The sequence below is a fragment of the Mus pahari genome, chromosome 13, assembly GCF_900095145.1.
Source record: "Mus pahari chromosome 13, PAHARI_EIJ_v1.1, whole genome shotgun sequence".
Taxonomy (NCBI): Eukaryota; Metazoa; Chordata; class Mammalia; order Rodentia; family Muridae; genus Mus; species Mus pahari.
The window spans coordinates 25,581,740-25,601,739 of NC_034602.1; the positions used below are offsets into that span (position 1 = coordinate 25,581,740).

At 44.1% G+C, this 20,000-nt stretch overlaps 1 protein-coding gene across 2 annotated transcripts in view; it reads right to left on the reverse strand.

Moving 5' to 3' along the window:
* Nucleotides 1–3,261: 3,261 nt before the first annotated feature.
* The window catches only part of Morc2 (MORC family CW-type zinc finger 2), a 42,250-nt gene continuing 25,511 nt past the window's right edge, over nucleotides 3,262–20,000 (reverse strand). The window contains exons 7-26 of one of the 2 annotated variants that reach the window (XM_029545430.1): nucleotides 17,834–17,993; nucleotides 17,611–17,722; nucleotides 17,004–17,129; nucleotides 16,283–16,362; nucleotides 15,408–15,490; nucleotides 14,816–14,901; nucleotides 13,627–13,767; nucleotides 13,388–13,542; nucleotides 13,106–13,234; nucleotides 12,267–12,372; nucleotides 11,521–11,653; nucleotides 9,831–9,905; nucleotides 9,367–9,744; nucleotides 8,694–8,825; nucleotides 8,553–8,607; nucleotides 7,902–8,043; nucleotides 7,546–7,770; nucleotides 7,359–7,452; nucleotides 5,329–5,517; nucleotides 3,262–4,589 (exon numbers count right to left, since the gene is read on the reverse strand). In XM_029545430.1, the coding sequence (XP_029401290.1) occupies nucleotides 4,521–4,589; nucleotides 5,329–5,517; nucleotides 7,359–7,452; nucleotides 7,546–7,770; nucleotides 7,902–8,043; nucleotides 8,553–8,607; nucleotides 8,694–8,825; nucleotides 9,367–9,744; nucleotides 9,831–9,905; nucleotides 11,521–11,653; nucleotides 12,267–12,372; nucleotides 13,106–13,234; nucleotides 13,388–13,542; nucleotides 13,627–13,767; nucleotides 14,816–14,901; nucleotides 15,408–15,490; nucleotides 16,283–16,362; nucleotides 17,004–17,129; nucleotides 17,611–17,722; nucleotides 17,834–17,993 (2,670 nt within the window). In that variant the 3' untranslated portion in view covers nucleotides 3,262–4,520. Of the gene's footprint in view, nucleotides 4,590–5,328; nucleotides 5,518–7,358; nucleotides 7,453–7,545; nucleotides 7,771–7,901; nucleotides 8,044–8,552; nucleotides 8,608–8,690; nucleotides 8,826–9,366; nucleotides 9,745–9,830; nucleotides 9,906–11,520; nucleotides 11,654–12,266; nucleotides 12,373–13,105; nucleotides 13,235–13,387; nucleotides 13,543–13,626; nucleotides 13,768–14,815; nucleotides 14,902–15,407; nucleotides 15,491–16,282; nucleotides 16,363–17,003; nucleotides 17,130–17,610; nucleotides 17,723–17,833; nucleotides 17,994–20,000 lie in introns of both variants that reach the window. The other variant, XM_021210242.2, reaches the window with a different exon arrangement.

Here is a 20,000-nt window from a genome sequence, read left to right on the forward strand (position 1 = left end):
CATCTCCAACCCCCTAAAATACTATGAACACATGGGAAACCATTTGTATCTTTCTGAGAGCTTACTAATATAAAAATGTCAACAATCTCAAAACATATTTAAATGTAATGCAATTATAGTTTCAAACACAATTATAACCTATTTCCTCCTAGGAAAAATACTCGATGTAACCTTTACTATTTATTTATACTAAAATAGTTCCACAGAGGCTGACTTAAAGTTAATCATTGCAATTAAATGTATGTTTGTGGAGGCAAGGTTGGGAAGAAAGTGATCTTCCTCAGTAGGTTAGGAAACCCCCAAACCTGAAACCAGTTTTAGTCAGGTTTGGTAATGCGTGTCTTTAATCCTAGTACCTCTGAGGCAGAGGCATGAGGATCTGTTAGAGGCCAGCCTGGTCAGCAGAGGGAGTTCTAGAACAGCTACAGAGAACAAAACCAACAACAAAAAGTTTACCTTTCATATAGTCACCAAAAATGGAGCTAAGAGCAGACAGACCTATTTATGTTGTGACACCCAAAAGGTCTCAGGTACTTAGCTCTACGCCAAGGCTGGGAAGCCTGCACACAGGCCGGCCCTTCCCATGCTGTCCACCTCGCAGAAGCAAGGGCTGCTGGACAGAAGGGTGTCTGTGCAAAGTGTCACCTGGAGTGATCCTCCGTAACGAGTTGAAAAGACTGGAGGGCAGAGCCACTGCCCCACAGTTAAGAGCTCCTGCCGCACTTGGATAGGGCTCAGGCTTCTGTTTCTCAGCACCCACGGTTTCAATGCCCTCTTCTGGCTTCTGAGGGTACCACACACTTAAGTGATGCACAGGCATCCAGGAATGCAAAACATTCATACACATAAAAATAAATCTTTGACCTTTGCTGGCCTCTAAGATAACCCCAGGTTTTGATGAGTCCCTCAGGGCAACCTTCCTGTGTGATGTAGCAAGTGCTGTCTGAGTTGGGGGCAGTGCACTCTTCAGACCACTACCGTTAGCCAGTTGGAAGGTTGCCCCACAGGACTGAACATTGGTTACCTCCAGATTCTGCCAGGCTCCTCTCCAGTGTCAACGAAAGCATTCCAGTTTCACAACATGTGAGACATCTGGGAAGGGCATCGAGAACCTATAGCTTAAGAAGGGCAGGAAGGTCAGGCAGTGGTGGCACATGCCTTTAATCCCAGCACTTGGGAGGTAGAGGCAGGTGGATTTCTGAGTTCCAGGCCAGCCTGGTCTACAGAGTTCCAAGACAGCCAGGGCTCCACAGAGAAACCCTGTCTCAAAAAACAAACAAAAAGGCAGGAAGGATGGCAAGTCACAGTAGTAGAGTGGGCCACTGCTTTAAAAGAAATGGGGGGCTACAAGGGACCAAGAATCCTAGTAGCATTCCAGGAAGGTCCAAAAGACCTGAGTTTGTAGAGTTCTTGCCCTCAAGGGCGGATGCTCCCTCACCCCTTCTTCCAGGTATTAGCTGGCAACTGCTGAGGACGAGAGTCCTAAGAAACGGCAAGAGTCTGGCAGAAGCTGAACGGGAAGTCCAGCTCTTCCTTTGGGACACTGATGAAGCTGACTAAATAGATAGCCATGATGGCAGTCCTGGGGAAAGCATGCCCCTATATGGCCCACTCAGTAAACACACACCTCCAGCTTCTGGCTTTTTAGAAGCACTGAATTTCATGTGGGAACCTGCCCTTGTGGCTTACTAAACTGGAAAAGATCTGCCATGTAAGCCCTTTAGAGAAAGAACAGGGGGCCAGAGTAGTGGCTTGCCTGCCTTCCAAGCAAAAAGCAAGTTTCTGCTGAGCCCAGCAGTGGCCCTGGCACCTGGCAGATTACTGAAAATAGTAAGACTGAAGTGTAGGCATGGCAACACCTTGCCTTACCATCCCTTTTCACCGTGGAGACGGTCCCTCCAGTGGTGGAAGGAACGGGCAGTCTGAGCCCTGCCTCCTGGGACAAGCTGGCTCTGCAGCTGCTTGAGAAGCGAGTACCATGTAGCTGCTGAACACGGAGCACCTGTGGTTTTATCTCCAGTCCAGAACCTTGCTAGAATGCTTAGGGGCTCACCCTACCCTGCTGGATGATCTTCCCAATAGTGATCAAGTAGCCAGTGCAGGAGGCACAAAACCTGAGCTGTGTAAATAGCAAATCTGGAATTCTATCAGGCACATACTACTGATCCCTAAAGGTGCAAACTAACAGGCAGCCACTGTATCTGAACATCATGCAGACTTGGGAAACAAGCCTGTAAGATTAAAAAGCAGTGTCTCTCAGATGAAAGAAAGAACTTTCTTCAGCTTGTACTACTTATCTTTATCTGGTGGTAGACAGCATTTTATTCCTTAATGGAGTTAGAAATCCTACTTATTTTCCTGAGGATTTTGCAAAAACTCAAGATGTACAAAAAGAACCCTAGTTCTAGACTCAGAACTGCATATACCTCTCTACCAACAAAACCATAAACCTAGGCAAGTCAAAATGCTCTGTTATGTGGAAACTAAATCCCTTTTACTAAGAGTGAAAAGTTAGGATTGGAGATACCTACAGTTAATGAGTTGAAACTGGAAGATGCTGGGAGCAGAATGATAGTCCTTTCTGGAACTTATCCTTTATTCAAATGTAATGGATAAAGGCACACACATACCACAGCTTTCTTTGCAGATGCTAGAATTATTAAGTATATTGTTTCATGACAACACAACCAAGACAATGAAATGCCCTGTGATGGTTCAGAACAAAGTAGACCCATACTGGCCATTCTGAAATATGATGCCCTTGGCAAATAATGTAAGGAAACCCAAGAGGGCAGATGTGTAGCTGGGTGTCCAAGATGAATACTCTGATCTCCAGGGAAAACTTAGGGATCAGGTAGAAGAGAGCCTTTTTTTTTCCATGTTCAGTCTTTTGTAGTATTTAAATTCTTACCATGTCCACTGCTACTTAGCATCTTAAACCCCACCCTTCTCCCTTAGAGCCAGTGGATGCTTTGTCATCAAAACGTTCCAGGTCAGCTATTCCATGATGTTCCCAGGAAAGACCCAACACTCAGAAAAGTTGAGGCTGGCTTTAGCACATCTGGAAAAGTTAAAGCTAAAACAAACAGTGGAGCTGTAACAGGATGAAGAGAAAGGTCTTGTGTTTCACATAAGAATGTACCAAACACAGGAGTCTCACCAGTAGAAATTTATAGTAACACATTTTCATTACATGTGTAAGTAAAAAAAAAAAAAATAATCAAAATGAGTATTACCTGCCAATAAAAATGCAGAGCCAAATTCCTTTTAAACAGTGGGTTTACGGACAAAAATGGACCACACCCTGCCTGGATAGGGTCAACAGAAAGTTGGATGGGGGGCAGCCGTGAGGGTAAGTGTACCAACTTAAAACCCATCTATTGAAGAATGTTCCAGAGAAGAACTTCTGAATGCTATTCCCCCTAAACAACCTGATGGCAGAACTCAAGCAGGCACTTCCAGCCATATGTGCACAGTTCCCTCACCAACACTTCCCCGTCTTCTGCAGAGACTACGGGACACAAGGTGGCAGCCTTGCCTTGATGGATACAAATCCCAAGGTGGTTTGGATCAAGAGTACAAAATCAGTCTTGAACAGGAGTGTGAAGAGTTGGGACTGGAAGCAGAATTCTTCCAGCAGCCATCAGATGAAGCTCGTGCCTTTCTGGCTCTGAGTAGTTATCTGAAGCACGTGGTCCCTCCTCTTCACTTCCACAGCATGGGAGGTGCAGGGCTCTCTGGAGCCCAGGGAGTACATAGTAGAAAAGCAGCAGCAAAGGCTCTCCAGGAACTAGCACCACTGTGGAAGCCTTCTCCTCCAGAGAGCTCTTTCACACCCACACACCCTGAGAATCTTTGGAGTTCAACATTCAGAGTGTTATCCAGCCCAGGGATCCGACCAGCCAGAGCTGTCTATGCTTGAGCCTGGATAGTGTGGTTGACTCAGGAAATGGCTCCTCCAGTAATAAAGTAGGTGGTGTATTGGGAAATTTGAGTATTAAGAAATATCTCCAAGCTGTCTGGATACTGCCACACCCAAGATGACTGACAGCTGCTCACAGCCCTGACTGGACCCAGGAGATCTGTTATAGGTTTAGTCTTTCTGACACTGGGCCTGCTTTGATCACCCCTTGAGGGTCTTGCAGAGCTGAGTCCCTGGGGCCATGTATCTTTCATATCCCATTGTTGATGCCCTTGGAGCCTCTCCAACTTCAGGATGGTGCTTTCTTCATCCTATCTTGAGGTGCTAGGAGCTGAATGGTTCAGACTCTGTGCCCTTTCAAGAGTCACACAAAAAAAGTACGGTCTCACACGCAGGCATTAACATCTTCTCTTTTAAAAAATAAATATTTATGTAAACTTAGGGAAGAAGATTCAAAGAATCTCATTCCCAAAGCACAAATGTCTCACATGACTCAAACCAAGATCAAGTCCACCAACTCACAAATGAAATTCCCCTCCCTAGAAGCTGCTGTGTTGAGGGGCAGGTGTGCGAAGGAGTTGACCTTACACCCAGCTCCTCAGTCCCCTTTGGTGATGAGGTCCTCAATGTAGGCATCCAGCTCATCATCTGTATTGATGTCTATGTCCTGGAACAGAGTGGAGTGAGAGTCAGATGGGGCAGGAAAACAGGTTGGAGAATGGGGCTGAGCCAGCTGTGAGCTTCTGTTTCTTGTTCCTACCCTACTTCCAAATTTCAGTTAAATCTGCATGCCCAAAAAAGGATGGGAGCTTTCTTATAGGTTTCCTGGTTCTAACCCGCACATCTTCAAACTGATTAGTGTCTTATATTAAAAGTTGGACTATGCCACATCAAACCACATACATAGAGGTCTCCAACCTCTCCTACTGCCCACAATTTCCTATTACAGCTTAGTGAGCTCCCAGTTTCAGTGCAAGCCATCTCTACCCTGAGAACCCTAGTCAAGTGGCTTCCCCCAGGATTCCATCTTTTATTATTTATTTCACAGTACTACCCCATTAATAGCTCCAGCTCCTTCACCAGCCTGTCCCCAGAGATCAATCAGGTTCTCAGTGTCTACTGTGCAGCAAGAATATGTACCACATCCCTTAGGGGCAATGTCCCACTTCTACACAAGCACATCTGGGATATCATTTAGATGAGAATTTTGCTTATGGCTTAAAGGGATCTCAAACAAACTATACTGCCTAGGGGTCTGGGTGGGACAAAGCCCAGGCAGCTCTATCATTTCAAGCCCTCTGCTCAGGACTCTGAGTAGCCAGGGTTGGAAACAAAGATTCCTGTGAGTAGTCCAGTCTCCTCCCTGAGACCAGTTGGTCTACTTCCTGAGAGGGCTCCCGGCTCACCTCCTGCACTTTTTGCAGGAGTGCTACAATGTTGGTCCTCAACTTCTGTAACTTCTCCTCTGTCTCACGAAGCTTTTTCTCTGATGTGCGTAAGCTCTCCTCTGAGGCTTTTGCCCGTGAATCAGCACGGCTTTGGTAGGAATGGCAAAGATTCTGGAGCCCCACCTCATATTGCTTGAAGTATTCTTTCTGTGGAAGGAAACATGACATGGGGTACAAGGGGAGAGTGAGCAATAAGTTCACTTGGCTTTATTTCACTACAAGGGGAAAGCAGCCTTCTAGAGCCAGGGTAAAGATCCTTAAGTGGCAGTCCTTTGGGGATACCATTCGAATGAAGAAACATGCACTGAGCCAAGTGCTCAATGAAGTGGAAGGAAGTTTTACCTTTACACATGCAAAGAAAAAAAAAGGGACTGTGGGACCATTCTTCCAGTTCAAGCACACCTTTCTAACTCCAAAATAGGACTGCCATATCTAACAGGGTTTGGACCAAAGAGCTACCAAGCACCTACCAATAGCAAATATGGTCACAGATTCGTATAGTAAATAGTTGTATAACAACAGAGCCTTTTCCTATGAAGTAGTTAAAACAATTTGCATAGTATATACCTACTGATAAAAGGAATCATCTTCATGAAGGCCCTGCTGCCCATTGAAGTCTAAACTCCAGTACTCATCTGCTTCTATGAAGGTTGCATAAACTGCTGGGTTGAGGGGCTTCTGACTGCTGCATTTGTGTCTAGACTACCTTCTTACACCATGATAGCAAGAGAAACTTCATTCTATATAAAAATACCTTGGTTGCACAAAATAAATTTTAAGTCAAATTCAAATGAGTATCTTGAAGGCAATTATATTAAGCTTTTAATTGTGAAAATACTACCATTTACACACCAATAAGGACAAAAATTAACATTTGAAAATTGGTTTTAGCAATCGCAACTAGACGATAAAGTTGTGACCTAGTACTTGTTATAGCACTTTTGCAAAAACAAGCTAGATATTATTTTTAGACTTGGACAGTCACAAAACAGACTGTTTTGGGCTGAGTAACAGTGCCTACAACTGAGGTTCTGCTGTGCCCTGGCTTTTGCTTTGAATTTCATGATTTGATGCCAAAGGTAACAAATCAAACTGCAAGATGTCTGTTCTCCTAGAACCTCTGGAAAGCCTGGTCTAAACAAGGGTAAAAGCCAAAGCCTGGGCTGGGCTTACTGTGTAACAGAGTGTGGTGGGTCTCGTGCCCCTGTAACAGCAAGGGCAGCAGACACAAGCAGCTCACTGCGTGTTTCCGTAAATAAAGCTATTCCTTGATGGACTGTCTCTGGCTACTTTTGTGCTATAATTGCAGAGCTTCGTAGTTAGCAGACACTAGACAGCCTACAAACCCATTATTTACTATCTGGCCCTCAGCATAGTTCAGATCAACAATTCCTTCAGCTCCATTTCCTACATAAAAATGAGGTTCAAGATGTATCATTTTCTCCAACCCTTCCCAGGCTATCGTGCTCACAAAAGCCTCCTGCTCCACTTGAGTCCCCTGCACTTGGAGCCCTAGTACAGTTGTTAGGTTGTTCGGTTAGGTTTTTAGATAAGGGTTTTCCTTCTCTTCCCAAGCTGCCAAGACACTCTGGGCACTGCCTCCTAGCAACATTTCTCTCAGCCTCATGGCCAGCTACCCAGAAGCAGCAACTCCACCTCTAGCAAATCTTTAAGATGGTGGAAGCAGAAAGTCTGCTGAGCTACCCAGGCTCTCATGCTCATCTCTACATGCTGTTGGTCTCTCTTTCCCTCTCTCCAAGTCTCACGTTTTAGGTAGGGTGAGTCTAATCTCATCAATGTTACCTAGGACAGGACTGAGAAAGAAGGGGGTAGGGAGGGGAGGGAGTCTCAAGTGACGACGCTGTCTGTCTTTTGCACATCAGTCCTATCGACTCAGACCGTCTCAGCAAGAAGGGAAGCTGATGAGACAGTGATAATAAGCATGTACAGGCACTTAGGTGTCAAAGCAAAAGTCGAGTCAGACTCACCAGAGGAAAAGATATTAGTTCTTCTGAACTCATAACACTCAGCTCCTTCTTGGAGATGGGGAAACTTGGAGGTAAGAAATACCGCAAGCAATTCCTAAGCAGGAAGAGTGGGATTGGAACTTAGAATAGCATGAAAAGAGTAAAGAATTAGTGTCAGTCCTAAGGAAAAGGATAAAGAAACACAAACCGAAGAATCTGGACCAGAAGATCAATAGTCTCATGGCTGGTACTGGTGGCAGTGGTATCAGGCTCAATGGGAAGACCATCAGAGGTGGAAGGCTCAGGCAAGGCCACAGCCTGCTTAGCCACCTTAGCTTCCTCCTCCTCTCCACCTTCTTGCTGTGTGTCAGGGCTCTGATGCTCTGGGGAAGGTGGCTTCATCAGTCGTACATCTTCACTGCCTTTCTCCACCCTACAGGGGACACAGAGCTTATCGTATCTGTCCTAGGATCCTAACAGGCTGCTAGGAGGGAACACGGGGGTACCTCCTCTCTTTGCCCTAGCTGACTTCTGTTATTCTGATCTCCCAGAAGAGGGCATTACCAGCGGTCTCTTGGTGTTGTATCTGTGGGCACATAGTCAAACTTCACTTTCCATCGAACCACATTCTTGCCCACCTCCACAGCTGTGACGCGGCCTGTATACCACTCACGGTTCACACGGACCTCTACATGAAGTCCTTTATCTGAGAATTCAGACACAAGTGAGAGTCAGAGAGCTGTATCGGTGCCCTCACCTCAGCCAGGCTGCATCTGTAAAAGGCAGTGCACAGGTGGGTCCCTAGGAATACACCTTGGCTTAGCAATGCTGACTCTTCCATCTCACATGGGGCCAAGGCACAGGATGAATGACTTGCCAAGGGCAAACACCAAAGAGTTAGTATTAAAAAGAGCAAAAAGATAAAAACAAAAAAGTAAGCCAGGCATGGTGATACATGCCTTTAATCCCAGCACTTGAACACTAATCCAGAGGATTATAAATTCAAGGGTAAACTGAACAATATAATAAATATCTGCTCAAAAACCTCTAGGGCCACAAATCAAACAGACAAACAAAAACTGTGAAGGGACAGCTGGACCAACTATGGGAGAGAGCCCAAGCCAGGAAGCTGCTAACTTTCAGGAGGAAGCTGCTGACAGTGAAGGTTCTCTATCTATCTCCACCACAGCATGACAGGGGTCTCCCCAAACTTGCCTTTCTGAGCCTTCTTGAGATCAGCTAGGTCATCCTCCCCAGCACTGTCTGAGAGCTGCAAGGAGAACAGTCTATTAGATGCTTCTTTAACGGCCCCGGCCCCAGGAAGGCAATCCCCGTGAACATCATGTGACTGACCACCTCATTTGCTTCCTTCTTTTCCTCCTTCACAGCAAGTTTGCCCCGCTTGCATCTCTCTTTCCTCTTCTCAGCTTCTTCTTCAGCCTCTTCCTCATCTGAGACTGCAAGACTCCGCTTCCGACCTGAGGTTGCCTAGAGCAGAAGAGTAGAAGCATGAACTGACCATGTTCACTTCCCAAGATGGAAGACTTTATGTAGCTTAAAGGAACTACTCAGAGGAGCTATGTCAATCCCCACTTGCACTTACTCAGTACATACGTACATACACAACCTCCTGGTCTGAGCACAACTGGCCCAGGAGAAGCCTCTCAGTTTCCTCCCTGCTTAACCTGCCTGCCAGCCAGCTGAGACCTCCTTGACACAAATGACTACTACCATAACCTACCAAAGCCATATGTCATCAAGTTAACAAACTATGCCCACGCCATGAGAAGCCAACTCAAGTTTGCAGCAGACCAAGGTTGGCTGTGCTGAGTGAAAATGAAAAGTTCCCTAGGTAAAAAAAATATTGTTATGTGTGTTAGTTCTGAGCAAGTCTCTTCAGCTATGGAGACGTTTTCTTCAGGGGCATCAGAGAAGCTTTAAGATTCAGAGACCCTGGATCCCCCAGTATAACCTTTTCTCCTACAGCACTGCTAATAAGCTGGAGCACGGAGGAGGGAAAACATCTCACCATGGACTGTTTAACAGGTGGCTCTGGCTTCTTGACCACTGGAGTTTTGATGGCTTTTTGAGCAGGGACTTCCCGAAGGTTCTTGGAATTGGGGATTAAAGATGGTGAGGGTGTCTGCACAGGAGGGGTGGGTCGGGGTACAGTCTTGATGGGATGGTTTACAGGCTTTCGAGGTGCCTCAGCTGGCTGGAGTATCCTGGAAGTACTAGTTTCTCCTCGGGATGCTGTAGTGGGTGGTTTTGGAAGGCTGATAACAGACGTCTTTCGGAGATGGGTAGTTGGTCTGGGAGTTTGAATAGAAGGGGGTCTGCTAGGAGCATTCTTGATCACTGCAGGTAAAGGAGGTGACCGAGGACGCTGAGGTCTCCGTACAGGTTCCTAAAAAGAGCCCACAGACAGTGAGAACACTGAACCGAGCTTAGACACCAGAAGAGCCCTGCCTCCCTTATATTCCTAGGCTTTACTTCAGTAGAAGGTCTTGTAGTCACTTCTAAGGGCAATTTCTTCAGGTCAGCTTGTGAGCGGATGGGCGTGGTTTTCTGCAAAAACAAAATATAATAATGAAAATGTATATCTTGGTATAATGAATTATCTCTTTGGATCCTCACTATGTGCCTGAAACAGTGATCAGTTCTATTTCTGAAAGCTTTTTATTATCACTAGAAAGGCAATACACGGACACACAAAAAAAGGGTACCTATATGATTGATTGATTCATCAACTGAGAGAGTGGGGAAAGGCTTTAAATTTTCTAAAAAAAAAAAAGAGAGAGAGACCAAAAAGGTGGGAAAGTTCTGGTAAAGGAAAGTTGTCATAAGGCCAGAAAACTGGATGGGATCAACACGCTTAAGACATTTCCAGTTTGTAAGTATAGAGCATTGTACAGACAGAGAAGAAAGAAAAATGCTTTTGTAACAAATACAAAATTGGGGGCTGTAGAGATGGCTCATTGGTAGAGTGTAAATTAGTCTTATAGGGTATCAGAGTTCAGGTCCCATCACTCGCAACAAGGATCTGATGTCTTCTGGAATAAACAAGTACCTGCATTCAAATTCCTTATGCATGTGCACATGAGCACACACACATATGATTTTAAAATAATAAAAAAACATGAAATCATTAAACACTGGAAATATTAAGTACACATGAAAATTCGATCAACCTTAAAAATATAAATTAACCAGATGGTGGTATAGGCCTTTAATCCCAGCATTTAGGAAGCAGAGACATGTGAATTGCTGTGAGTTAGAGGCCAATCTAGTCTACAAAGTTCCTAGACAGCCAAAGCTATTACACAAAGAAACCCTGTCTTGAAAAACCAAAAATAAACAAATATTAAAATTATTCTTTGCTTACTTTTCTAAACACTGGTTAAAAAGTGCAAAATAATACAAAATATTGCATCTTCTGCAAGGGAACTTAAGAAGATTTTTCTTATTTGTTTGTTTTCTCAAGATGGTTTTTCTGTGTAGCCCCGGCTGCCCTCAAACTCAAAGATCTGCCTGCCTCCCAAGTACTGGGATTAAATGAGTACGCCATCATACCTGGCTTGAGAGAGATCTTTTAAAAAGCCTTAATTCTTTGCAAATTCTTTTCCAATTTTACAAATTATCAAGAAATTATGTACAAAAAATAGCATATGCATATATTAAATACAAATGCTTCCCTATGACTACTAAAAATTATAGAAATGTTTACGCAAAATTGGAAAGAGCTACTTCTGGTGACCCTAGCTACTCCAGAGGAACTTAAGTTCTCTGGACTTAAATTGATCTCAGTGAGACACTGTACCAAGAAAAAAATACAATAAAAAGCAAGAAAAGGGTCAGGAATATAACTAACTCAGTGGTAGTGCCTGCCTAACACATACAAAGTTCTAGGTTAATTTCTGTTCTTGGTGGGTGGAGATGGAGGTGGGGGGTGAGGAGAAGAGGAGGGAGGAAAAGTTATAAAACTATTGAGTCAATGGTAAGATTTCTTTTACGATAGGATGTTTACTTTCTGGAATGCTTATACATTCTACATACGTTGAATATATAAACTTTGAAAATATAAACAAAATGGTTTGTTATCTAAATAATTAATAAGGTACATTGGAAGTGTTTGGACTAAGGACTCAGGGCTGGCTGTGCTCACTTGCCCAAGACCACATACCTGAAGAGCTTCTAGCTTTTCCTGCTGCTGGCGAATTTTCTCTGTCAGCTGCTTCTGCTTTTCTTCCTGGGTCTTTGGGTCCTTTTTTAATGTCCCCAAGGGAACCTTTTGCTTCTGTTCAGAAGCTTCACAGCTGTGAAATGAGAGACTGGTAGCAAAACAAGGCTCCAATAGGGCAGACTTGCTGTCCTGCAACCACCACTGGCTTTCAATGTATAAAAATGGTATGTGTTACAGGACATGTTTACCCTTCCTTCTTAGAAATACACAACGTGCAGCAGCCAGAGATGTGAGGCTATGGAAACAATGGCCTCGAGGAATACCCCAAGAGTGGAGGGAACAGGGGCAGGCATGGTGAATGTCCGAGTTAGTTTTAATTATAGACTTGACGAAAGCCTGGATTTCGAATTGCCTAGATCAGATTGGCCTGTGGAGGGAGGGGACTGCTTTGTTAAATTATACTGATGCTGGAGGGTCCAGTCCGCTATGGATAGATAACAGTATCTCTAGACAGGTGGTCAGGATGTCTAAGAAAGCTGGCTAAGCACCAGCCTGAGTTACTGGCCCAGTTTTTTTATGGTTCTACTTCAAGGTCCTGCTTGAACTCTTGCCTGACTTTCTAAATGATGGACACGCTTGGAAGTGTAGCTAAATTGCTTTTGTTCCTGATGTCAATCACAGCAAGAGAAAGTAAACTACCACAGGGAGAGAAGAGTAGTCATAATCCTTGATAAAGAAAGGCTCACCGGTCCTGCTCAGGATCAGGGTTCATGGAGCAAACCCAAGTATCAGGGTAATCTTTTTCTACTGAACTCAGCTGGAAGGGGAGCGTCCTCCATTTCAGACACAAATCTGCAAGGAAAAAATACCCCTCTCAACAGGTCAACCATACTATCAACAATTACTGGAGTCCTGGCTCCTCAGAGCTAGGCTCACCAGCAAAGATGTCCTTGACCTTCAACCTCTTTATTATTACAAAACAGTGATTCACCTTATGGACAGTGTTTGCAGCAAGGATTAAAAATATCATGGGTGGCTAGTGAGATGGCTCAGTGGGTAAGAGCACCCGACTGCTCTTCCAAAGGTCTGGAGCTCAAATCCCAGCAACCACATGGTGGCTCATAACCATCCGTAACAAGATCTGACGCCCTCTTCTGGAGTGTCTGAAGTCAGCTACAGTGTAATTACATATAATAAATAAATAAATCTTTAAAAAAAAAAAAAAAAAAATATATATATATATATATATATATATATATATATCATGGGATCTTGATGCTATCAGTCTTTCCTTCCTCTGGGCTCAGTCAGTTATCCATTCTAAACCCTACATGGTAGCAAACCTACTGAGCCTGGCCCAGCTCTGATATGAAGTGTCTCCAAGGTGTGGCAACTGTTGCCTCACTAAGAGAGACAGGAGGAACTTCTGGCCTCAAAACTCTGCTCACACAGCCACTGCCAGACAGATCCTGTTCCTTGTGGAACCCGAGTTCATGAATGTTAGTCAAGTCAGAAGGCCAGCTTGAGACTAAAGACAAGAATATCATGACAGGAGTCTGGAGAGAGTTCCTGCCACAAAACTCACCACACTGGATAGTGGTTGGAATTTCCATAGCTCTCCGGCGTTTGAAACGAAGCTCACTAGATGGGGGTTGGTTCCAGTTGGCAGAAAGGTAGCCAAACTCATCCCAAAACTTGATGATCCCACGCTGGGCTAGAAGACAGATGCCCACATATTACAATGGAAGCAACTGTAGCATGCACCAATGTAAAATCCTCTTCCTAACCAAATTCACCCTCTCAAGTCACATAAGCACCTTAAGGCTCATAACAGAGAGGCTGAGGCCTAGTGGCCTGGTCACATTACCAATGGCTATGTCCTTCCAGTACTGTGCCAAGTGCTCCCCCATTGCTCGAAGCAGATGCCGGTACTCCTTAGCATCAGCAAAGTCCTGCTTGTTATGCGTAGGCTCCAGAACCAAGTAGGGCACATCAACAACCCCAACAACCCCACCGCATGCCCTGCAAAGACAAAGAGGTTACAGCTCTGTCACCAAAACTCTTCTGCCATTCACCAGGGCTGGAAAACTCTCCTGAAGTACTCACATGCCCCCTTCTAGCTGTGGGCCCACTTTCTCATACATCTTGATGAGGCGGCTACAGTTGTAGATAAACATGCCATCTAGGTCCCGGTGTTCAATATTGACCCCAAAAACAAAATTAAGTTCCTTGGGTTCTTTGAGAGCTCTAATAAAGTAGAGAAAAAAAAAATCAAGTGTATTAACTCATAAGCAGAAAAACATCATGGTGATAATGGTATGTTAAGTTTAATTTGAGACATGTTAAAGTTTTACATCTCCATTCAATATGTAACGTTAGATTTGATAAGGATCTGCAGTGACCCATGATCCTCTATGTATACACAGAATTTAATGTAGCAAATGGTAGATTTAAATATGAATGAGTTACTGTGAAACTGCTGCAAATCTTTGCAGAGAGAGTTACATGGTAGAATAAATATAACGATATAGTCTTACATTCCTCAAAATCCTAATTTTATAACAATAATAGTTCAGTCTGGCTTGTTTTTCAAGATAGAGTCCTAGAACTCAGTATGTAGCCTAGGATAGCCTCCAACAGAGTTCCACCCATCTGCCTCCCAAGTGCAGGGACTAACGGTGTGTGTCACTGCACCTGGCTTATATAATAGTTTTAAAGGCAAAAAATTAACACAAATACAAAAGATGCTCATGATATGTCAAGAAAATCTTGTGACAAGTTAGAGCGAAGTGAGCTGAAACTTCCATCCGTTGTGAGGAAACCACCTGGAATCTAGCTAGGAAGTCACGTCCCAGAGCCTGAGAAGCTCCATACACAGCTAGGAGGATACAAACGGTACACTCTAAATAAAACAGCACAAAACCCAATCCATAGCATCAGTCTGCATTAGTAGCCAGCAGGGAGAATAAATTATGAGCATAGGAAAATAGAATGCATATTTTCAGAAGAATAAGGAGCGTCACATTATTTTTACTTAAATATTTTATATTTTTCAAGTTTTATACAATGGGCATTCTTTGCAATCTTAACAGAAAAGAATAAGAAAGGTACAACAGTGTGAAGGAAGTGTTTCAAGTGTCAACCTGCCTGCCCCCTGCAGGTCAGCAGAAGTACTTGACCACATCTGTGCAAACAGCAGGGATTGCTTCCTCTAAGTAAACTTGGTGCCGAATGGCACCTTCTCTGTGCAAATGCGACCTGATTTTAAAGACCAAAGGGCTATCCAAGTACTTACCGCTGCTTGGCATCCTTGATCCTTTTCTTGACATCAGCTTCTCTACGAAGAGTGATGGCGGTATTCTGGACCTGCCGCAACATCACCTGCAAATGTACCACCATCGGGTGAATGGAGGAGGTGCTCTCTGTTACATGAAGTAATACGATGTTTTTATTTTTTTATTTTTATTAATTTTTTTTATAGTTTACATTTAAGTTAACATATACTTTTACATACATTGCATCAAAAGACTGGCAACTCATCAGTGAGTAGCTGTATCATCTGTCTATTTTTGTTGAAATGTTATCTTTGAGTATACAAGATATCAGCTTCCAAGATTAAATATGTTTGCTAATTCATTGGTATTGAGTAAGACCTCAAGAACAATTCAAATTGTGAGAGCAGACAACCATTGGCTTTTGTTTTCTGTGTCATTTTCTTACGATGTTTTTATACTGATATTAATTACCTGGATACTAAAACATACCTGAAGATTATTTCTTCCTACAGAAAAGTGACCATGTGGGGGACACTTCATCTTACTAAGTTCAGGATACTGGATCCCAATACCACATATGCCATAAAAGAGAGTTTGAGTCTAAGGACTTACCCTGGAGTCCCGTGTCAGGTCTCCACCCATGCGAACTTCTAAAGTCCGAGCTTTGCTCTCTGCCTCCCGGGCCTTCTCTTCAGCTAAAACAGAAAAGAAATTAAAGGTTCAGAATTCTGTCATCCTTCCTTGATCCACAGAGCAGTCCCTGATGCACAAGGAGTATATGCTAACAAGGAAAAGGCTACCTAGAGGAGGCCACATGGGCATTCTCTGGGCTTGGACTAAAGAACTGCTTCAGAAAAAAACAAAAACCAAACAACAGCAGCAACAACAGCAAAACCTGACATTCAAACCTGTCATGATCAAGATGGTACCTGTCTCTAATTCCAGGAACTGGCAGACTAAAGCAGGAGGGTCACCCAGTTTGAGGTCAACATGGGACAGAGAATAAGTCTATCTCAAATAAAAATTTTAACCCCAAGGAAAGTATTATTTATCCTGACATGCTTTTCAAATGAATTATGAGAGTCAATGGGGATCAACCATTAGCATGAGGTGGAGCCTGAAGAATGCTTTAGACAATCACCATCATCACACAGCCAAGAAAACTATGGTTATTCTGGGAGAAAACCTTTTATTTCTGCTTCAGGACAAGCAGTATGAAGTATAAGATATTTCAACTGGTCATGCCGAAGAGTTGATGTTCTTTAAAATAAAACTATAGGTGTGTTTAATGCCACTCCAGTCCCTCATAAAGTCCTAGAAATAGTGGTAGGAGAGACTCAAGTCTAGAGAAAAGTACTGCAAAGGTTAGATATGGGGAGACTTGGAGAGGAAGTGGATTAAGTTAGGAGAACAGCCTTGTCTCCAGGCTTTGGATATAAGCGGTGCCCCCAGCTCCATCCCTCCTCCTAACCAGGGAGCAGCATTACCAATCCGTGCTACATGCTCTGCTTTCTTCACTTCCTGTTCTGCCCGAGTCTTGAAACGACTTGATGTATACTTGTACATCCTGAAGAGTGGAAAAAGCAACCTGAAGGCCAAGCAGCAGTGGGGCAGGCAGCCAACTTGAGCAGCTCAGGAAGCACCCTGCCTCCTCCCATGTGGTGTTACCCTGGCTCCTTGTGATGTAACAAATCCAAGCTCAATTCCTTAATCAGTTTGTCTTTGGTGTTCAGCAAGTTAAACAGATTAAAGATGATCACCAGTGTTCCTGGGGAACAGAAATCCTTTCTCTCTGCCAGCCAACCCTGGCTCACCCTCCACAATACCAGAGGCTCTGGAGCTCCCAGATTCTCTGGGCTGCAAAGCCAAAGCCTACTCATCACTGTCCCCAGGAATCGCCATCTAATCTCACAGCAGGAACAAGTCTCAGTAATAAGTCATTGCTTTGCCTTTCGTGTAAAGGGTCTATAGGCTCCTGAACTTGAGACAGGACGGCTCCCTGTGCCACTCTCCACATCTCAGAAGGCACTTCTCTTAACTGGCCTGGTCAACCAACCCAATAGCCTGTCAGTCATGTCTGTCCTATCCAGAGAAATGTCTCTCTGGTAAACAGTGTTAGAGGCTTCCCACTGCACCACCCTAAAAATACCCCAGAGAAATGCAGCCAGGCACCTTTTCCCAGGCCAGATCATGGAGCTAGGCCCTTACCTGGGCTTATATAGGCAGCAGGAGAGTCTCTTGGTCTGCACCTTGTGTCCATGGATGAAGATCCTCATCCGGGGATCAATATAGAGTACAGCAGCATAGGCTCGGAAGGAGCGTCGCTCTGGCTTCCTGGAGAAAGCAGGAACTAAGACATCCTGCCGCCCCCACCACAGTAAGCCCAAAGCTATGTACGGACTTCCTCTCTGCAGTTCCTCACCTTTCACTTCACATCCTGGCTTCTCATGCCACTTTGACCAGAATGGTCCCTCATCACAGGTATTCCCTCCTGCCCTGTCATGTCCCTAGTACAGGTGGCCCACAGACACCTCACCTGGCTGTTACAGGAATCCCAGTGCAATTTCACCACCCCTAGACCCAGACCTCAGTTTCTTCTGTCAATGAAAGAGTTAGAGAATCACTAATCTTTGCTTTAGCTTGCCTGAGGAATCACTGTCCTGCTATTAACCAGGCAGGAAATCTCGGACTTTCAGCTCTATCAATACTGTTACCAAGAGAAAGCCAGGAAAGGGGCTCTTCCATTTTTCCCTGAAGTCATCTAAGGAAATAAAGACCAGTTCCAGGTCCTGCCACCCTTCCCAGCCATACTCACGTGCCCTCTGGGGAGGTTTCTGCCATCTGGATATCTTTTGGATTTGAGATTATGTCTAGTTCCGGCTCTCCATTATCCATGAGCTTGAGATTAAAGATGATCACCAGTGTTCCTGGGGAACAGAAATCCTTTCTCTCTGCCAGCCAACCCTGGCTCACCCTCCACATTACCAGAGGCTCTAGAGCTCCCAGATTCTCTGGGCTTCAGAGCCAAAGCTACTCACCACTGTCCCCAGGAATCTTCATGAACTGGTTCATCACTTGCTCTTCAGTGTGGAAGGGAGAGTACTTGTAGACAAGCTCTGTCTCAATGGCAAACTTCTCCACATTGTCTGTGATAGGTTCCCGTGTTCGAGCATTCCAGGTGGGCAATGGGACAATCACCTGTATTTGGGGTTAGCACAGATACACACTATGATTGGGGCTCCAGAGCCACCTTCCCCGAAACAGGCGGCTTTCTTGTTGAATAGTCTGGCATCAGGTTTGTAGCTTCTGGTCCCTCCCCAAACTTCTGTCACTATGCTGGTTTGTACCTCCAAAGACTGTGTGCCTGTCTGGGATGTCTTTGGCCATTTCATTAATTTGGTAAAAATTCTACTTTTTACCACCAGGAAAAAAAATAATTGCAATCATCTAGTAAATCTAGAGATACAAATGATAATCTACAGCTCAGCAATTCTACTTCTGAGTAAATACACCTGAAGGAACTTTTGCATGTACATACCAGCATACACATACAGGAATAACCCAAATATGCACTACAGAGTGACTAAACTGAAATAGTAATAAAAGAGAGTAATAAAAGAGAGTAAAGGCACAGCCACAAATATGAATGGACCTCATAAACACAGTATTATCTGAAAAAGACACAAGTGAATTTCTACATTGTCAGTCCATGTGTACAGGTACTAAACCAAACTAAAACACAAACACCAATGACAGACAATGGCGCCAGCCCACAAAAAGAACACGATCATCCTAAAAGTTCCCACGTGGTGATTCCTCCCAGTGGCACACTGAGGACATCAGTCAGGTGTTCCTAAGGGACTTCTAACTTTGGTTTATAATTGTGACAACGTGGGAATGTGCTTTATTGTAACAATTACTCAACATATATGTAATCTGATTTTATGTCTAATTAGAAAAGAATCCCATTTCTTTAAAACCCTTTCTTAGTGGCTTCATCATGTCCTCATCCCTTGCTCCAAGCCAGTAGTAGTCAGAGGATTGGCTAAAGGGATTCTCTGTGCAAGAAACCAAATGAAGCACCTCATGGGCTCAAGCCAAATGGCCCACACATAAGACAAAGGAGAAATCCAGCATCTTAGCACAGGCCTGGGTGACAACTCCTTAGGAGTTCTAACACTGCTAGTTTCTGAAAAGCTTCATGCTGAAATCATTCAACCACAAGGCTGGTTTGGACACATTCCTCCTGGACTGAAAATGATCTTATTTTGAAATCTTGGCAGAGTTTGCACTAGAGTACAATCCAAAACAGTGACCTTCTAGCACCAAGTAAGGGAAAAATCTCAATCTAGCCATTTCACCAAGGTATCAAGTGACACTTGCATTCCATGAACTTGTCTCTGAACCTTCCCAGGTGAGGACAGCACCACTCTGAACTGTAGGCACTAACTTCCACTAGCACTCCCACTTGGCATTTCTCCTTCAGCTTTGATGTCACCAATCTCCCAGTTTTCTTCCTAGACTTTCTCCTGACCCACACCTTTTAATGCTTGCCTGCTTAGATCTCAAGTCCTTTTCTTGCTCCATTTTCTTTTTTAAGTGATGTTATCTGCTACTAACAATTCCAGAGCCTAGGACCAGGGATGTAGGAGGAAAGAAAGGAAAGAAGGAAGGCAGCCAGCCAGCCAGCAAGCCAGCCAAGAGCTAATATTGCCCCCAAACTCCATATACACTTCACTTGGCATGTCCCAAACTAACTTACACTGTCCTCCCTCCATAATACCCCTCTTCCATTCTTCCCCAGCCCAAGATGGCCCACTAGCTCCAACCATCACACCAGAGCTTCCAAGTCTCTCTAATCCCTTCCTTTTCCTCCTTCAATAATCATCAAATATTGTATCAGAGTCTCACACTCTAAAAAGGTAACTCCATTTCTCTTAGCTCCCAGCTTGTTACCATAAACAGGGCCTCTTGGTTGGTCCACCCCAAATCTTTCTAATCCAATCACTGCAAAGTAACCACATGGACTTTCTAAAGGAAATCTGATACTAGGAACTGCTTTATTAAAATCTCATTCACTCAAACAAGGCCCCAAGCATTGGTTCTACCTGGCCTTGTTTTCCAAAGACTATCTTTCTCCCCAACACCAACTTCAGAGGTTAAAGGATGTTTTTACTGACTCACTTCAAGACTCCTTTGACCAGG